Source organism: Argopecten irradians, chromosome 1, assembly GCF_041381155.1.
Source record: "Argopecten irradians isolate NY chromosome 1, Ai_NY, whole genome shotgun sequence".
NCBI lineage: Eukaryota > Metazoa > Mollusca > Bivalvia > Pectinida > Pectinidae > Argopecten > Argopecten irradians.
This window is the reverse complement of record NC_091134.1, coordinates 6,989,427-7,008,354: the sequence shown is the minus strand read 5'-3', so window position 1 is coordinate 7,008,354 and position 18,928 is coordinate 6,989,427. Positions and strand designations below refer to the sequence as shown.

Below are 18,928 nucleotides of genomic sequence, written 5' to 3'. Positions count from 1 at the left end.
ACCTTTAGTACATAGTTGGGCTAAGACAGCTAGGTGTACAGTACCTTTAGTACATAGTTGGGCAGAGTCAGGTAGGTGTACAGTACCTTAAGAACGTAGTTGGGCTAAGACAGGTAGGTGTACAGTACCTTTAGTACATAGTTGGGCTAAGACAGGTAGGTGAACAGTACCTTTAGTACATAGTTGGGCTAATACAGGTAGGTGTACAGTACCTTTAATACATAGTTGGGCTAAGACAGATAGGTGAACAGTACCTTTAGTACATAGTTGAGCTAAGATAGGTAGGTGTACAGTACCTTTAGATCATAGTTGGGCTGAGTCAGGTAGGTGTACAGTACCTTTAGTACATAGTTGGGCTGAGTCAGGTAGGTGTACAGTACCTTTAGTACATAGTTCGGATAAGACAGGTAGGTGTACAGTACCTTTAGTACATAGTTGGGCTAAGACAGATAGGTGAACAGTACCTTTAGTACATAGTTGGGCTAAGACAGGTAGGTGAACAGTACTTTTAGTACATAGTTGGGCTAAGACAGGTAGGTGAACAGTACTTTTAGTACATAGTTGGGCTAAGACAGGTAGGTTTACAGTACCTTTAGTACATAGTCCAGGTGTCGGTCCCTCTGTACAGATAACCTCAGCTGATGAGCCAGGTTAAATAGATGATGAAGCTGCAACACAAAACACAATCTTCAATACAGACTTTTTATAATTTACTTTCATAACTTTCTTTTATAATTACAATAATTTTCATAATTAGAAGGGAATATTTCCATAAATTCACCAAGTTATTCTTTAGCAATCTAATTTTGCTTTCTGCAATGAATCAATATATTAGCTCTGAACTTTTTTATAGAAGGCTTATGTACATTGTAAATGTGATTGATATATTATTGGACACTGTTTTAGAGATTAACAAGAGGCCCATGGGCCTTAATGGTCACCTGAGTTAGAATATATAATGAAACAAATAATGAAACAAATTAAAGACATATAAACACTATATGCTGGGCCTTGAAGTTGGTCAGTGATTTATAAATTTGACTTTTTAGACTATGAAGAGTATTTGCTTCCATCAAACTTGTGAACTTAAGAGGTATTTTTTGAAATTTTAATCATTTTGACCCTGTTTGGTCCTGCCCCTCTGGTCCTGGTCATGAGGACGGATATGGATGTTAAAATGCTATATCTTAGGCTAATAATTCTTATTTAGTTTCTCTAATTTCCTAAGAAAATTGGGCAAATATTGTTCACAAAAATGTTTTTCCTATATAAACTAAAGTAAACTTGACCCCTCCCCAGGGGGTAAAGTGAGACCCCAAGGTCATATAATTCACAATTTTTATAAAACACCTTAAGACCTTTCCATCTTTAATTATTTGATTCTACTATATCCAGAATTTTAGAAGATTTTTGAAGTTAAGCCTATTTGACCCTTTTTTAGCCCCTTCCCTCTGCCCCAGGGGTCGGCCAGGACCAATGTGGATATGATATTAAAATGCTATCTCAGGCTAATAATTCTAACCAAGTTTGACTCATTTCCTATGAAAATTGAGCAAAAAATGCTTATTAATGTGTTTTTCCTATATAAACTATAGTAAACTTGACCCCCTCCCCAAGGGGAAACAGGAGACCCCATGGTCATATAATTTACAATTTTTATAAAAAAACTTTAAGACCTTTTCATCTATAAAGTGTATTTGATTATACCATTTCCATAATTTTAAAAGAATATTTCTTGAAATTTAGCCTATTTGACCTTTTTTGGCCCCGCCCCTCTGCCCCCAGGGGGTCGGCCTGGACCAATATGGATATGATATTAAATGCTATCTCAGGCTAATAATTCTAACCAAGTTTGACTCGTTTCCAATGAAAATTGAGCAAAAAATGCTCATAAATGTGTTTTCCCCATATAAACTATAGTGAACTTGACCCCCTCCCCAGGGGGAAACGCGAGACCCAAGGGTCATATAATTCACAATTTTTGTAAAGGACCTTAAGACCTTTCTATTTATGAAAAGTATTTGATTCTACCATTTCCAGAATTTCAGAAGAAGATTTTTGAAATTTTAGCCTATTTGACCCCTTTTGACCCCGCCCCTAAGGCCCCTAGGGGTCAGTCATAGAAAATTTGTTAATAGGATTAAATGGGCATCTCATACTGATAATTCTGACAACATTTGACTCATTTCCTATTACAAATGACCAAATAATGCGCAAAAATGTGTTTTCCCAATATAAACTAGAGTAAACTTAACCCCCTCCCCAGGGGGAAACTAGAGACCCCAGGGTCATATGATTCACAATTTTTATACAGGACCTTAAGACCGTTCTATCTATGAAGAGTATTTGATTCTACCACATCTGTGAGTAAAGAAGAAGATTTTTGAAATTTTACTCAATTTTACCCCTTTTGGCCCCTCCCACAGCCCCCCCGGGGGGGGGGGGGGGGGGGGGGGGGGGACCATATAATTCACAATTTTAATTGGCCTTATGCCTTAGAAGGTTTGTGCAAAATTTCATTGAAATTGCTTCAGCAGTTTTGGACAAGAAGTCGAAAATGTAAATTGTTTAACGGACATCTGACGCACGACGGACGACGACGGAAAAAAGGCGATTAGAATAGGTCACTTGAGACTTTGTTTCAGGTGACCTAAAAAATATGAGTTAATAATTTATATTTCTAGGATGTCTACAGATCATGTTCAAGGGTGACCGAGTTCAGGGAAAATGGATAGAAATCATTACCTGATCTTTGTTATAACATCTCATGTTTCTCCAATGTTACCTGACCTTTGTTATAACATCTTTTGTTTTCCAATGATACTTGATCTTTGTTATAACATCGATTGTTTCCCTGATGTTACCTGACCTTTGTTATAACATCTATTGTTTCCCTTATGTTACCTGACCTTTGTTATAACATCTATTGTTTCCCCAATGTTACCTGACCTTTGTTATAACATCTATTGTTTCCCCTGATGTTACCTGATCTTTGTTATAACATCTATTGTTTCCCAAATGTTACCTGAGCTTTGTTATAACATCGATTGTTTCCCTAATGTTACCTGATCTTTGTTATAATATCTATTGTTTCCCCAATGTTACATAACCTTTGTTATAACACTTATTGTTTCCCTGGTGTTACCTGACCTTTGTTATAACATCTATTGTTTCCCAAATATTACATGATTTTTGTTAGCACATCTATTGTTTCCCTTGTGTTACCTGATCTTTGTTATAACATCGATTGTTTCCCCAATGTTACCTGACCTTCTGTTATAAATCTATTGTTTCCCCAATTTAATTGACGTTTGTTATAAACACTATTGTTTCCCTATGTTACCTGATCTTTGTTATAAACATCTATTGTTTCCCTGATCTTACCTGATCTTTGTTATAACATCTATTGTTTCCCCAATGTAACCTGATCTTTGTTATAACATCTATTGTTTCCCCAATGTTACCTGATTTGTTATAACACTATTGTTTCCCCAATGTTTCCTGACCTTTGTTTTATAACATCTATTGTTTCCCCAATGTTACCTGATCTTTGTTATAACATCTATTGTTTCCCTGTACCTATCTTTTATAACATCATTGTTTCCCAATGTAACCTAATCTTTGTTATAACATCTATTGTTTCCCCAATGTTCTGATCTTTGTTATAACATCTATTGTTTCCCCAATGTTACCTGATCTTTGTTAAAACATCTATTGTTTTTTCCCAATGTAACCTGAATCTTTGTTATAACATCTATTGTTTCCCCTATGTTACCTGACCTTTGTTATAACACCTAATGTTTCCCCAATGTTTCCTGACCTTTTTTATAACATCTTTTGTTTCCCCAATGTAACCTGATCTTTGTAATAACATCTATTGTTTCCCCTAATGTAACCTTCTTTGTTATAACATCTATTGTTTCCCCAATGTTCTTTGTTATAAATCTATTGTTTCCCCAATGTACTTTGTTATAACATCTATTGTTTCCCAATGTACATAACCTATTGTTTCCCATGTACCTGATCTTTGTTATAACATCTATTGTTTCCCTATGTTACCTGATCTTTGTTATACCTATTGTTTCCCCATGTTCATCATTATTGTTTCCCATGTTCCCGATCTTTGTTATAACACCTATTGTTTCCCAATGTACCTATTGTTTCCCCATGTTACCTGATCTTTGTTATAACATCTATTGTTTCCCCAATGTTACCTGATCTTTGTTATAACATCTATTGTTTCCCCAATGTTACCTGATCTTTGTTATAACATCTATTGTTTCCCCAATGTTACCTGATCTTTGTTATAACATCTATTGTTTCCCCAATGTTACCTGATCTTTGTTATAACATCTATTGTTTCCCTTATGTTACCTGACCTTTGTTATAACATCTATTGTTTCCCCAATGTTACCTGATCTTTGTTATAACATCTATTGTTTCCCCAATGTAACCTGATCTTTGTTATAACATCTATTGTTTCCCCAATGTTACCTGACCTTTGTTATAACATCTATTGTTTCCCCAATGTTACCTGATCTTTGTTATAACATCTATTGTTTCCCCAATGTTACCTGATCTTTGTTATAACATCTATTGTTTCCCCAATGTTACCTGATCTTTGTTATAACATCTATTGTTTCCCCAATGTTACCTGATCTTTGTTATAACATCTATTGTTTCCCCAATGTTACCTGATCTTTGTTATAACATCTATTGTTTCCCCAATGTAACCTGATCTTTGTTATAACATCTATTGTTTCCCCATGTTACTGACTTTGTTATAAATCTATTGTTTCCCCATGTACACCTGTCTTTGTTTAACACTTTTTTCCCCAATGTTACCTGATCTTTGTTATAACATCTATTGTTTCCCCAATGTAACCTGATCTTTGTTATAACATCTATTGTTTCCCCAATGTTACCTGATCTTTGTTATAACATCTTTGTTTCCCCAATGTAACCTGATCTTTGTTATAACATCTATTGTTTCCCCAATGTTACCTGATCTGTTATAACATCTATTGTTTCCCCAATAATCTTTGTTATCTCTATTGTTTCCCCAATGTTACCTGATCTTTGTTATAACATCTATTGTTTCCCCAATGTTACCTGATCTTTGTTATAACATCTATTGTTTCCCCAATGTTACCTGATCTTTGTTATAACATCTATTGTTTCCCCAATGTAACCTGATCTTTGTTACATCTATTGTTTCCCCAATGTATCTTTGTTATAACATCTATTGTTTCCCAATGTAACCTGATTTTGTTATAACATCTATTGTTTCCCCCAACCTGATCTTTGTTATAACATCTATTGTTTTTACCCCAATTTTACCTGATCTTTGTTATTAACATCGATTGTTTTTCCCCAATGTAACCTGATCTTTGTTATAACATCTATTGTTTCCCCAATGTTTTCTGATCTTTGTTATAACATCTATTGTTTCCCTATGTTACCTGAACTTTGTTATAAACATCTTTTGTTTTCCCCAATGTTTTCTGATCTTTGTTATAACATCTATTGTTTCCCTGATCTTACCTGATTCTTTGTTATAACATCTATTGTTTCCCCAATGTTTTCTGATCTTTGTTATAACATCTATTGTTTCCCTGATCTTACCTGATCTTTGTTATAACATCGATTGTTTCCCCAATGTTACCTGATCTTTGTTATAACATCTATTGTTTCCCCAATGTTACCTGATCTTTGTTATAACATCTATTGTTTCCCCAATGTTACCTGATCTTTGTTATAACATCTATTGTTTCCCCAATGTTTTCTGATCTTTGTTATAACATCTATTGTTTCCCTGATGTTACCTGATCTTTGTTATAACATCTATTGTTTCCCCAATGTTACCTGACTTCTGTTATAGCATCTATTGTTTCCCCAATGTTAATTGACGTTTGTTATAACATCTATTGTTTCCCTGTTGTTAACCGACCTTTGTTATAACACCTTTTGTTTCCCCAATGTTACCTGATCTTTGTTATAACATCTATTGTTTCCCCAATGTAACCTGATCTTTGTTATAACATCTATTGTTTCCCCAATGTTACCTGATCTTTGTTATAACATCTATTGTTTCCCCAATGTAACCTGATCTTTGTTATAACATCTATTGTTTCCCCAATGTTACCTGACCTTTGTTAAAACATCTATTGTTTCCCTGATGTTACCTGACCTTTGTTATAATATCTATTGTTTCCCCAATGTTACATAACCTTTGTTATAACACTTATTATTTCCCTGGTGTTACCTGACCTTTGTTATAACATCTATTGTTTCCCCAATATTACATGATTTTGTTAGCACCTATTGTTTCCCTTGTGTTACCTGACCTTTGTTATAACATCTATTGTTTCCCAAATGTTACCTGATTTTTGTTTTAACATCTATTGTTTCCCCAATGTAACCTGATCTTTGTTATAACATCTATTGTTTCCCCAATGTTACCTGACCTTTGTTAAAACATCTATTGTTTCCCTGATGTTACCTGACCTTTGTTATAATATCTATTGTTTCCCCAATGTTACATAACCTTTGTTATAACACTTATTATTTCCCTGGTGTTACCTGACCTTTGTTATAACATCTATTGTTTCCCCAATATTACATGATTTTGTTAGCACTTATTGTTTCCCTTGTGTTACCTGACCTTTGTTATAACATCTATTGTTTCCCCTATGTTACCTGATCTTTGTTATAATATCTATTGTTTCCCCAATGTTACCAGACCTTTTTATATAACATCGATTGTTTCCCCAATGTTACCTGATCTTTGTTATAACATCTACTGTTTCCCAAATGTAACCTGGTCTTTGTTATAACATCTATTGTTTCCCCAATGTTACCTGATCTTTGTTATAACATCTATTGTTTCCCTGATGTTAACCGACCTTTGTTATAATATCTATTGTTTCCCCAATATTACCTGATCTTTGTTGAGGTTGTTCACAGTAAGAATATGATGACCAGTGAGCCCCGGGGTGGAGTGTAGGAGCCCCAGAGGGTTGAGTAGGTTCTGAGTGATAGGGGGAAGCATCATCCCCTGGTTGGGGGACAACAGACCCACATCTTTTTTACCAAAATCTCCACCTCCAAAATCTCTTTCTCGGTAACTGTCCACTCCTGCATAACAAGCAAATATCCCAATTTGAACATAAAACATTATAAGAATGGTTCGTGTTGTTCTACTTACCACCAGTATATGAAAACATTGAAGATTCTCCACCGCTGACAAATGGTAATTTCTCACTATCAAAAACAGGAGCAGACGATTTAGTATTTTTATTCAGTTACAAAAGTTACTTACACACACAGTATTTTACACCATTACCACCATTGAAAAGTTTGAGCTTTTGATTTTACTTAAGTTAAAAATATGAAAAATAATTAATTGCATCCCCAAAAAAATTCCCACTAAAACTATTAAATTTAAATTGGCACTATATCTTACATGGAATGAAGTAATGATTGCACATGCACCAAAGGCAAAAACAAATTATTTTATGTTATTTTTTTGTGTTAATTAGGCATATATATACTCGATTAAACACCAATTATTGTTCAAATGATGAATATCATATATGCTCTGTTGGCGGTGGAGCATCTTTAAAATTATTTAGCTTAGTAAAATTTAGCACAAGTTTGTTGATTGACAATTAACTCATATGCAATAATTCTATTTTAAAACATGAAACAACCTACACAAAATGCTTCATTTGCAGTTATATCCATGTATTCCTTACATATAATTCCTTCAAATATAAATGAAACTTTTTTTCTATCATACTGAGTAAGAGCAAAAATTTTAGATTGATGCAAGCTAAAACAAAAGGCACTTGCAGTCTTGAGTTATAAAAAAACACTCTGAAATGAGATACATTTCATACATTTAGAATTGGCATATCTAATACATCCCCACTGAAACAATATCATGCAAATAAAAAGTAACGGCATTGAAGTTGAAAATCTTACACCAACCAATTATCACATTTGGTTTTACAGTCCAACCCAACAAAAAGCTACACCACCAACCAATTATCACATTTGGTTTTTACAGGCCAACCCAACAAAAAGCTACACCAACCAATTATCACATTTGGTTTTACAGGCCAACCCAACAAAAAGCTACTACCAACCAATTATCACATTTGGTTTTACAGGCCAACCCAACAAAAAATGCATACACCAACCAATTATCACATTTGGTTTTACAGGCCAACCCAACAAAAAGCTACACCAACCAATTATCACATTTGTTTTACAGGCCAACCCAACAAAAAGCTACACCAAACCAAATTATCACATTTGGTTTTACAGGCCAACCCCAACAAAAAGCTACACCAACCAATTATCACATTTGGTTTTAGTCAGGCTAAAAAAACAACCCAACAAAAAGCTACACCAACCAATTATCACATTTGGTTTTTACAGGCCAACCCATACAAAAAGCTACACCAACCAATTATCACATTTTGGTTTTACAGGCCAACCCAACAAAAGCTACACCAACCAATTATCACATTTGGTTTTACAGCTACCCCAACAACCCAACACTAAACAAAGCTACACCAACCAATTATCACATTTGGTTTTACAGGCCAACCCAACAAAAAGCTACACCAACCAATTATCACATTTGGTTTTACAGGCCAACCCAACAAAAAGCTACACCAACCAATTATCACATTTGGTTTTACAGGCCAACCCAACAAAAAGCTACACCAACCAATTATCACATTTGGTTTTACAGGCCAACCCAACAAAAAGCTACACCAACCAATTATCACATTTGGTTTTACAGGCCAACCCAACAAAAAGCTACACCAACCAATTATCACATTTTCGGTTTTACAGGGCCAAGCCCAACAATAAAAGCTACCACCAACCAATTATTCACATTTGGATTTTACACGCGCCAACCCAACAAAAAGCTACACCAACCAATTATCACATTTGGTTTTACAGGCCAACCCAACAAAAAGCTACACCAACCAATTATCACATTTGGTTTTACAGGCCAACCCAACAAAAAGCTACACCAACCAATTATCACATTTGGTTTTACAGGCCAACCCAACAAAAAGCTACACCAACCAATTATCACATTTGGTTTTACAGGCCAACCCAACAAAAAGCTACACCAACCAATTATCACATTTGTTTTTACAGGCCAGACCCAACAAAAAGCAACACCAACCAAATTAGCACATATTGGCGTTTACAGGCCAACCATACGCACAACACGCTACACCAACCAATTACACATTTGGGCCACAACACATTTTCTTTCTACAGTCCAACCCAACAAAAATGCTACACAAATAATCAATTTAGTCACTTCTAACAAGGCCAACCTTAGCTCGACAAACAAGTTATATACAAATAAGACCAACAACGCTTAAAGAAATTGTCAAATCCAATCCACAGTTATTCCGACTAATACAATTTTTTTAATCTAATCCAGATCCTGGGTATAACGAAAAATACGCACGTTTAATTTATTCAGTAGTATCAAATTTGGTAGTGATACAGTGAACACCTTGCAATTTAAGCCAAATTGGTTTTAAGTATCATTCGATTAGCGACACAAGATTGTACACAATCCTTCTAGTTAGAGCTGTGTCTTTTACCTCTACAGGTACTTTTATCAACAGAGTTAAAGCATGTCCGTACCTCAATAGAGTACTTTTATCTAGTTAGAGCAATGTCCATACCTCTATAGGTACTTTTAATCTAGTTATAGCATGTCAGTACCTCTATAGGCTCCGTTTTATCTAGTTAGACTTATCTGACCTCTATTGGTACTTTTCATCTGAGTTAGAGGCATTGTCCCGTAGACCTCTTATATTGCTACTACTTTTATCTAGTTAGAGCATGTACGAGGTTCAATATAGGTACTTTTATCTAGTTAGAGCATGTCAGTACCTCTATAGTACTTTTATCTAGTTAGAGCATGTCGTCCATACCTCATATATTGGTACTTTTTATCTAGTTAGAGCATGTCAGTATAGAACCTCTATAGGTACTTTTATCTAGTTAGAGCATGTCTGTAACCTCTATAGGTATACTTTTATCAAGTTAGAGCATGTCCGTACCTCTAATAGGTACTTTAATCTAAATTAGAGCATGTCAGTTCCTCTATAGGTACTTTTATTACTAGTTAGAGCATGTCAGTACCTCTATAGGTACTTTTATCTAGTTAGAAGCATTAGAGCATGGATCCGTACTTATGGTACTTTTATCTAGTTAGAGCATGTCAGTACCTCAATAAGTACTTTTAATCTAGTTAGAAGCATGTCAGTACCTCTATAGGTACTTTTTATCTAGTTAGAGCATGTCAGTACCTCCTATAGGTACTTTTATCTAGTTTAGAGCATGTCAGTACCTCTATAGGTACTTTTATCTAGTTAGAGCATGTCCGTACCTCAATAGGAGTACTTTTATCTAGTTAGAGCATGTCAGTCTACCTTCTATAGGTACTTTTATTCTAGTTAGAGCATGTCAGACCTCAATAGCAGTACTTTTATCTAGTTTAGAGCATGTCAGTACCTCTATAGGTACTTTTATCTAGTTTAGAGCATTGTCCGTACCATAATCAAAATTGTACTTTTATCTAGTTAGAGCATGTCAGTACCTCTATAGGTACTTTTACATCTAGTTGAGAGCATGTCTACCTCAGATAGTACTTTTATCTAGTTATAGCATGTCAGATATCCCTCTATAGGTACTTTTATCTATTAGAGCATGTCAGTACCTCTATAAGGTACTTTTATCTAGTTAGAGACATATCTGACCTCTATAGGTACATTTATATCTAAGTTAGAGCATTCAGTTACGGTACCGTCCTAATAGGTACTTTTATCTAGTTAGAGACATGTCAGTACCTCTATAGGTACTTTTATCTAGTTAGAGCATGTCTAGAGCCATACCTCAATAAGGTACTTTTATCTAGTTTAGAAGCATAGTTCAGTACCTCTAATAACGTACTTTTTATCTAGTTAGAGCATAGTCATACCTTCTATAGGTACTTTTATCTAGTTAGAGCATGTCAGTACCTCTATTACATTTATCTAGGTCACTTTTATCTAGATCTTAGAGTCAAGCATGTCAGTACCTTCTATAGGTACTTTTATCTAGTTAGAGCATGTCAGTACAAATACCTCTATAGGGGTTACTTTTATCTAGTTAGAGCATGTCCTGTACCTTTATAGCGTACTTTTATCTATTTAGAGCATGTCATGTACCTCATTAGGTACTTTTATCTTCGTTAGAGCATGTCAGTACCTTTATTTGGTACTTTTATCTAGTTAGTGCTTGTCAATGACACTCTATAGGTTCTTTTATATAGTTAGAGCATGTCAGTACCTCAATAGGTACTTTTATACTAGTTAGAGCATGTCTGACCTCTATAGGTACGTTTATTCTAGTTAGAGCATGTCCTGTACCTCATATATAGGTACTTTTATCTAGTTAGAGCATGTACAGTACCTTTTTGGTACTTTTATCTAGTTAGAGCATGTCTGACCTCTATAGGTACTTTTTATCTAGTTAGAGCATGTCCGTACACTCAATAGGTTACTTTTAATCTAGTTAGAGCATGTCAGTACCTCTATAGGTACTTTTATCTAGTTAGAGCATGTCTGTACCTCTATAGGTACCACCTATCTAGTTTAGAGCATGTCAGCACCTCTATAAGGTACTCTTAATATTAGTCTAGAGCATGTCTGTAACTCTATAGGTACTTTTATATAGTTAGAGAATGTCTGATTACACTCAATACGGTACTTTTATCTAGGGTTAGAGCTTGTATCAGTACCTCGTACGTCAATAGGTACTGTTATTCTAGTTAGAGCCATGTCAGTACCTCTATAGGTACTTTTATCTAGTTAGAGCGCAAGCTCCAGTACCTAAGTAGGTACTTTTATCTAGTTAGAGCATGGTCCGTTAACTTTTATAGGTACTTTTATCTTGTTAAACGCAGTCTGAGCATGTTCAGTAACCTCTATAGGTACTTTTATCTAGTTAGAGCATGTCAGTACCCTCCTTTAAGTTCTTTTATCTAGTTAGTAGCATGTCAGTAACCTCGGATAGGTAACTTTTATCTAGTTAGAGCACTGTGCCGTACCTCAATAGGTTACTTTTATCTAGATAGAGCATGTTCTAACCCCTCTATAGTTACTTTTTCATCTAGTAGGAAGTCATGTAATGAACCTCAACTAGGTACTTTTTTATCTAGTTAGAGCATGGTCAGTACCTCTATAGGGTACTTTTATCATAGTTAGAGCATGTCTAGTCACCCTCAAATAGGTACTTTTATCTATTCTAGAGCTGGTCAAGTACCTCTATTGGTACTTTTATCTAGTTCTGATGCATGTGAGTATCCTCTATAGGTGTACTTTTTAATATATCTTAGGAGCATGTCAGTTACCCTCTATTCCCCGATAGGTACTTTTATCTAGTTAGGGAAGAGCATGTCAGTACCTCTATAGGTACTTTTATCTAGTTAGAGCATGTCAGTCTGTACCTCTATAGGTACACTTTTATCTAGTTAGAGCATGTCCTGTACCTTTATAGGTACTTTTAATCTAGTTAGAGCATGTCATGTACCTCTATAGTGACTTATTACTAGTTATTGTTCCTCTAGGGTTCCTTTATAGGGTACTTTTATCTAGTTAAGAGCATGTCAGTACCCTCTATAGGTACTTTTATCTAGTTAGAGCATGTCAGTACCTCAATAGTAGGCCTTTTTATCTAGTTAGAGCTCTATGTCCCGTTTAAACTCTCGTTAAATGCATGTCCTACCTCACTCTAGTTACTTTTATCTAGTTAGAGCGCATGTCAGTACCTCAAATAGGTACTTTTATCTAGTTAGAGCATGTCAGTACCTCTATAGTGTACTTTTTCATCTAGTTAGAGCATGTCCGTTACATCTATAGTACCTTTTATCTAGTTAGAGCATGTCAGTACGCTCTATATAGTACTTTTACTCTAGTTAGAAGCATGTCTAGTACCTCTATATGTATCTTTTATCTACGTTAGAGCATGTCAGTACCTCAATATGAGGTACTGTTTATCTAGTTAGAGCATGTCCAGCTACCTCAATAGGTACTTTTATCTAGTTAGAGCATGTCCGTTACCTCAATAGGTACTTTTATCTAGATAGAGCATGTCAGTACCTCTATAGGTTACTTTTATACTGTTAGAGCATGTCTACCTCTATAGGTCTGACTTTTATCTAGTTAGAGCCATGTCAAGTACCTCTACTATAGGTACTCTTTATCTAGTTACGGCATGTCAGTACCTTATTAGGTACTTTTATCCTAGTTAGAGCATGTCCGTACCTCTATAGGTACTTTTATCTAGTTAGAGCATGTCAGTAACCTCGATAACGGTACTTTTTATCTGGTTAGAGCATGTCTGTACCCCTCTATAGGTACTTTTATCTAGTTAACTGAGCATGTCAGGACCTCTATTAGAGATACTTTTGTATCTAGTTAGAGCATGTCCTAACCTCAAATAGGTACTTTTATCTAGTTAGAGCATGTCATGTACCTCTTATAGGTACACTTTTATCTAGTTTATTGAGCAATGTCCAGTACCTCATATAGGTACTTTTATCTAGTTAAGAGCATGTTAGTACCCTCCAATAGGTACTTTTATCTAGTTAGAGCATGTCAGTACCTCTATAGGCTACTAGTTATCTAGTTAGAGCATGTCAGTAACTATCAATAGGTACTTTTATCTAGTTAGAGCATGTATCGTACCTCTATAGGTACTTTAATCTAGTAGAGCATGTCTGACCTCTCTATAGGTACTTTTATATCGTTAGAAGTCATCGTCCGTACCTCTATAGGTCACTGTTATCTAGTCTAGAGCATGTCCGTTACCTCAATGCGGTACTTTTATCTAGTTAGAGCATGTCAAATACATCTATAGGTACTTTAATCTAGTTAGAGCATGTCTGACCTCTCCCCCATAGGTACTTTTATCTCGTTAGAGCATGTCAGGTACCTCGATAAGGTCACTACTTATCTAGTTAGAGCATGTTCTGGTACCTCTATAGGTACTTTTATCTAGTTACGAGACTTGTCAGTACCTCTATAGGTACTTTTTAATCTAGTTAGAGCATGTACACCAGTACCTCAATAGGTACTTTTATCTAGTTAGAGCATGTCAGTACCTCTATAGGTACTTTTATCTAGTTTAGAGCATGTCAGGTTGACCTCTATAGGTACTTTTATCTAGTTAGAGCATGTCAGTACCTCTATTGCGTAACTTTTATATGTTCTAGTTAGCTGCATTGTCAGTACCTCTATAGGTTCTTTTATCTAGTTTAGAGCATGTCAGTACCTCAATAGGTACTTTTGAATCTAGTTAGAGCAACAGTCAGTACCTCTATAGGTACTTTTATCTAGTTAGAGCATGTCCAGTACCTCTATTGGTACTTAATTTATCTAGTATAAGAGCATGCCCGTACATGTCATAAGGTAATTTTATCTAACGAGCATGTCACGTACCCCTCTATAGGTAACTGTTTAATCTAGTTAGAGAATGTCTAGTACCCTCTTATTGGTTCTTTTATCTCGTTAGGAGCATGTGGTCCGTACCCTTTATAGGTACTTTTATCTAGTTAGAGCTTGTCCTCAGTACCCTCATATAGGTAACTTTTATCTAGTTAGTGCATGCTCAGTACCTCTATAGGTACTTTTATCTTTATTAAGTTAGAGCATGTCTGACCTCTATAGGTACTTTTTATATAGTTAGAGCAATGTCAGTACCTCTATAGGTAATTTTATCCTAGTTAGACGCATGTCAGAACCCTCTATTAGGTACTCTTTATCCTAGTTTGAGCACATGTCAGTACCTTTATATGGTACTTTATATCTCGTTAGAGCATGTAACGTTACCTCTATAGGTAACTTTTATCTAGTTCAGAGCATGTCAGTACCTCAATAGGTACATTTTATCTAGTTAGAGCATGTCAGTATCACACTCTATAAGGATACTTTTATCTAGTTAGAGCATGTCTGTACCTAATAGGTACTATCTAGTTAGGCATGTCTTGTTCTATGGTACTTTTGTTAGTTAGAGCATGTCAAGTACCTCTTCTATTGGTACTTTTATCTAGTTAGAGCATGTCTAGTACCTCAATAGGTACTTTTATCTAGTTAGAGCATGTCCAGTACCTCAATAGGTACTTTTATCTAAGTTAGAGCATGTATGTTACCTCTATAGGTACTTTTATCTAGTTTAGAGCATGGTCACGTACCTCTATAGGTTACTTTTATCTAGTTAGAGCATGTCACGTACCTCTATAGGTACTTTTTATCTAGTTATAGAGCATGTCAGTGACCTCTATAGGTACTTTTATCTAGTTAGAGCATGGTCAGGTACTCTATAGGTACTTTTATCTAGTTAGAGCATGTCAGTACCCTCTATAAGTAATTTTATCTAGTTAGAGCATGTCAGAGGTACCTCTATAGGTACTTTTATCTAGTTAGAGCATGTCAATGTAACCTCAATAGGTACTTTTATCTAGTTAGAGCATGTCAGTACCTCTATAGGTACTTTTTTAATCTAGATTAGAGCATGTCTGTACCTCATTGGTACTTTTATCTAGTTAGAGCATGTCAGTACCTCTATAGGGTACTTTTATATCTAGTTAGAGCATGTCAGTACCTCTAATAGGTACTTTTTATCTAGTTAGAGCATGTCAGTACCTCTATAGGTACTTTTATCTAGTTAGAGCATGTCTCGTTACCTCAATAGGTACTTTTATCTAGTTTAGAGCATGTCAGTACCTCAATAGGTACTTTTATTATCGTTAGAGCATGTCAGTACCTCTATAGGTACTTTTAATCTAGTTAGAGCATGTCAGTACCTCTATAGGTACTTTTATCTAGTTAGAGCATAGTCAGTACCTCTATAGGTACTTTTAATCTAGTTAGCAAGCATGTCGTGACCTCAAATAGGTACTTTTATTCTAGTTAGAGCATGTCAGTACCTCTATAGGTACTTTTATCTAGTTAGAGCATGTCCGTACCTCTATAGGTACTTTTATCTAGTTAGAGCATGTCCAAGTACCTCAATAGGGTACTTTTATCTAGTTTTAGAGCATGTCCCGTACCCGTCTATAGGTACTTTTATCTAGTTAGAGCATTGTCACGTACATCTATAGGTACTTTTATCTAGTTAGAGCATGTCAAGTACCTCTATAGGTACTTTTTATCTAGTTAGAGCATGTCAGTACCTCTATAGGTACTTTTTATCTAGTTAGAGCATCTACCTCTATAGTTAGAGAGCATGCGTCCTGTACCTCTATAGGTACTTTTATCTAGTTAGAGCATGTCAGTACCTCTTCATTTTAGGTACTTTTATAACTAGTTAGAGCATGTCAGTACCTCAATAGGTACTTTTATCTAGTTAGAGCATGTCAGTACCTCTATAGGTACTTTTATCTAGTTAGAGCATGTACGTACCTCAATAGGTACTTTTATCTAGTTAGAGCATGTCTAACCTCTATAGGTACTTTTATCTAGTTAGAGCATGTCAGTACCTCTATAGGTACTTTTATCTAGTTAGAGCATGTCAGTACCTCTATAGGTACTTTTATCTAGTTAGAGCATGTCAGTTACCTCTATAGGTACTTTTATCTAGTTAGCAGCATGTCATCGTACCTCAATAGGTACTTTTATCTAGTTAGAGCATGTCAGTACCTCTAATAGGTACTTTTATCTAGTTAGAGCATGTCTGTACCTCATTAGGTACTTTTATCTAGTTAGAGCATGTCAGTACCCTCTATATAGGTACTTTTATCTAGTTAGAGCATGTCAGTACCTCAATAGGTACTTTTATCTAGTTAGAGCATGTCACGTACCTCTATAGGTACTTTTATCTAGTTAGAGCATGTCAGTACCTCTATAGGTACTTTTATCTAGTTAGAGCATGTCAGTACCTCAATAGGTACTTTTATCTAGTTAGAGCATGTCAGTACCTCTATAGGTACTTTTATCTAGTTAGAGCATGTCAGTGACCTCTATAGGTACTTTTATCTAGTTAGAGCATGTCAGTACCTCTAATAGGTACTTTTATCTAGTTAGAGCATGTCTGTACGTCAATAGGTACTTTTATCTAGTTAGAGCATGTCAGTACCTCTATAGGTACTTTTATCTAGTTAGAGCATGTTCGTACCTCTATAGGTACTTTTATCTAGTTAGAGCATGTCAGTACCTCTATAGGTACTTTTATCTAGTTAGAGCATGTCAGTACCTCTATAGGTACTTTTTATCTAGTTAGAGCATGTCCGTACCTCAATAGGTACTTTTATCTAGTTAGAGCATGTCAGGTTCCTCTATAGGTACTTTTATCTAGTTAGAGCATGTCAGTACCTCTATAGGTACTTTTATCTAGTTAGAGCATGTCAGTACCTCTATAGGTACTTTTATCTAGTTAGAGCATGTCAGTACCTCTATAGGTACTTTTATCTAGTTAGAGCATGTCAGTACCTCTATAGGTACTTTTATCTAGTTAGAGCATGTCAGTACCTCTATAGGTACTTTTATCTAGTTAGAGCATGTCAGTACCTCAATAGGTACTTTTATCTAGTTAGAGCATGTCAGTACCTCTATAGGTACTTTTATCTAGTTAGAGCATGTCAGTACCTCTATAGGTACTTTTATCTAGTTAGAGCATGTCAGTACCTCAATAGGTACTTTTATCTAGTTAGAGCATGTCAGTACCTCTATAGGTACTTTTATCTAGTTAGAGCATGTCCGTACCTCTATAGGTACTTTTATCTAGTTAGAGCATGTCCGTACCTCTATAGGTACTTTTATCTAGTTAGAGCATGTCAGTACCTCAATAGGTACTTTTATCTAGTTAGAGCATGTCAGTACCTCTATAGGTACTTTTATCTAGTTAGAGCATGTCAGTACCTCTATAGGTACTTTTATCTAGTTAGAGCATGTACGTACCTTTATTGGTACTTTTATCTAGTTAGAGCATATCTGACCTCTATAGGTACTTTTATCTAGTTAGAGCATGTACGTACGTCAATAGGTACTTTTATCTAGTTAGAGCATATCTGACCTCTATAGGTACTTTTATCTAGTTAGAGCATGTACGTACGTCAATAGGTACTTTTATCTAGTTAGAGCATGTCAGTACCTCTATAGGTACTTTTATCTAGTTAGAGCATGTCAGTACCTCTATAGGTACTTTTATCTAGTTAGAGCATGTCAGTACCTCATATAGGTAACTTTTATCTAGTTAGAGCATGTCGTACCTCTATATAGGTACTTTTATCTAGTTAGAGCATGTCAGTACCTCTATAGGTACTTTTATCTAGTTAGAGCATGTCAGTACCTCTATAGGTACTTTTTATCTAGTTAGAGCATGTCAGTACCTCTATAGGTACTTTTATCTAGTTAGAGCATGTCAGTACACTCTATAGGTACTTTTATCTAGTTAGAGCATGTCAGTACCTCTATAGGTACTTTTATCTAGTTAGAGCATGTCAGTACCTCTATAGGTACTTTTATCTAGTTAGAGCATGTCAGTTACCTCTATAAGGTACTTTTATCTAGTTAGAGCATGTCAGTACCTCTATAGGTACTTTTATCTAGTTAGAGCATGTCAGTACCTCTATAGGTACTTTTATCTAGTTAGAGCATGTCTGACCTCTATAGGTACTTTTATCTCGTTAGAGCATGTCCGTACCTCAATAGGTAACTTTTTATCTAGTTAGAGCATGTCCTAGTACCTTCAATAGGTACTTTTATCTAGTTAGAGCATGTCAGTACCTCTATAGGTACTTTTTATCTAGTTAGAGCATGTCAGTACCTCTATAGGTACTTTTATCTAGTTAGAGCACTGTCAGTACCTCTATAGGTACTTTTATCTAGTTAGAGCATGT

At 35.4% G+C, this 18,928-nt stretch overlaps 1 protein-coding gene across 7 annotated transcripts in view; it reads right to left on the bottom strand.

The window, feature by feature from the left end:
* Positions 1 to 18,928, bottom strand: part of LOC138316324 (multifunctional protein CAD-like) — a 249,472-nt gene that overhangs the window by 53,625 nt on the left and 176,919 nt on the right. For all 7 annotated transcript variants that reach the window (XM_069257995.1, XM_069258013.1, XM_069258003.1 and 4 more), the window contains 2 exons: positions 6,941 to 7,137; positions 591 to 668 (listed from right to left, as the gene is read on the bottom strand). In XM_069257995.1, coding sequence (XP_069114096.1) covers positions 591 to 668; positions 6,941 to 7,137 — 275 coding nt within the window. The remainder of the gene's footprint in view (positions 1 to 590; positions 669 to 6,940; positions 7,138 to 18,928) is intronic.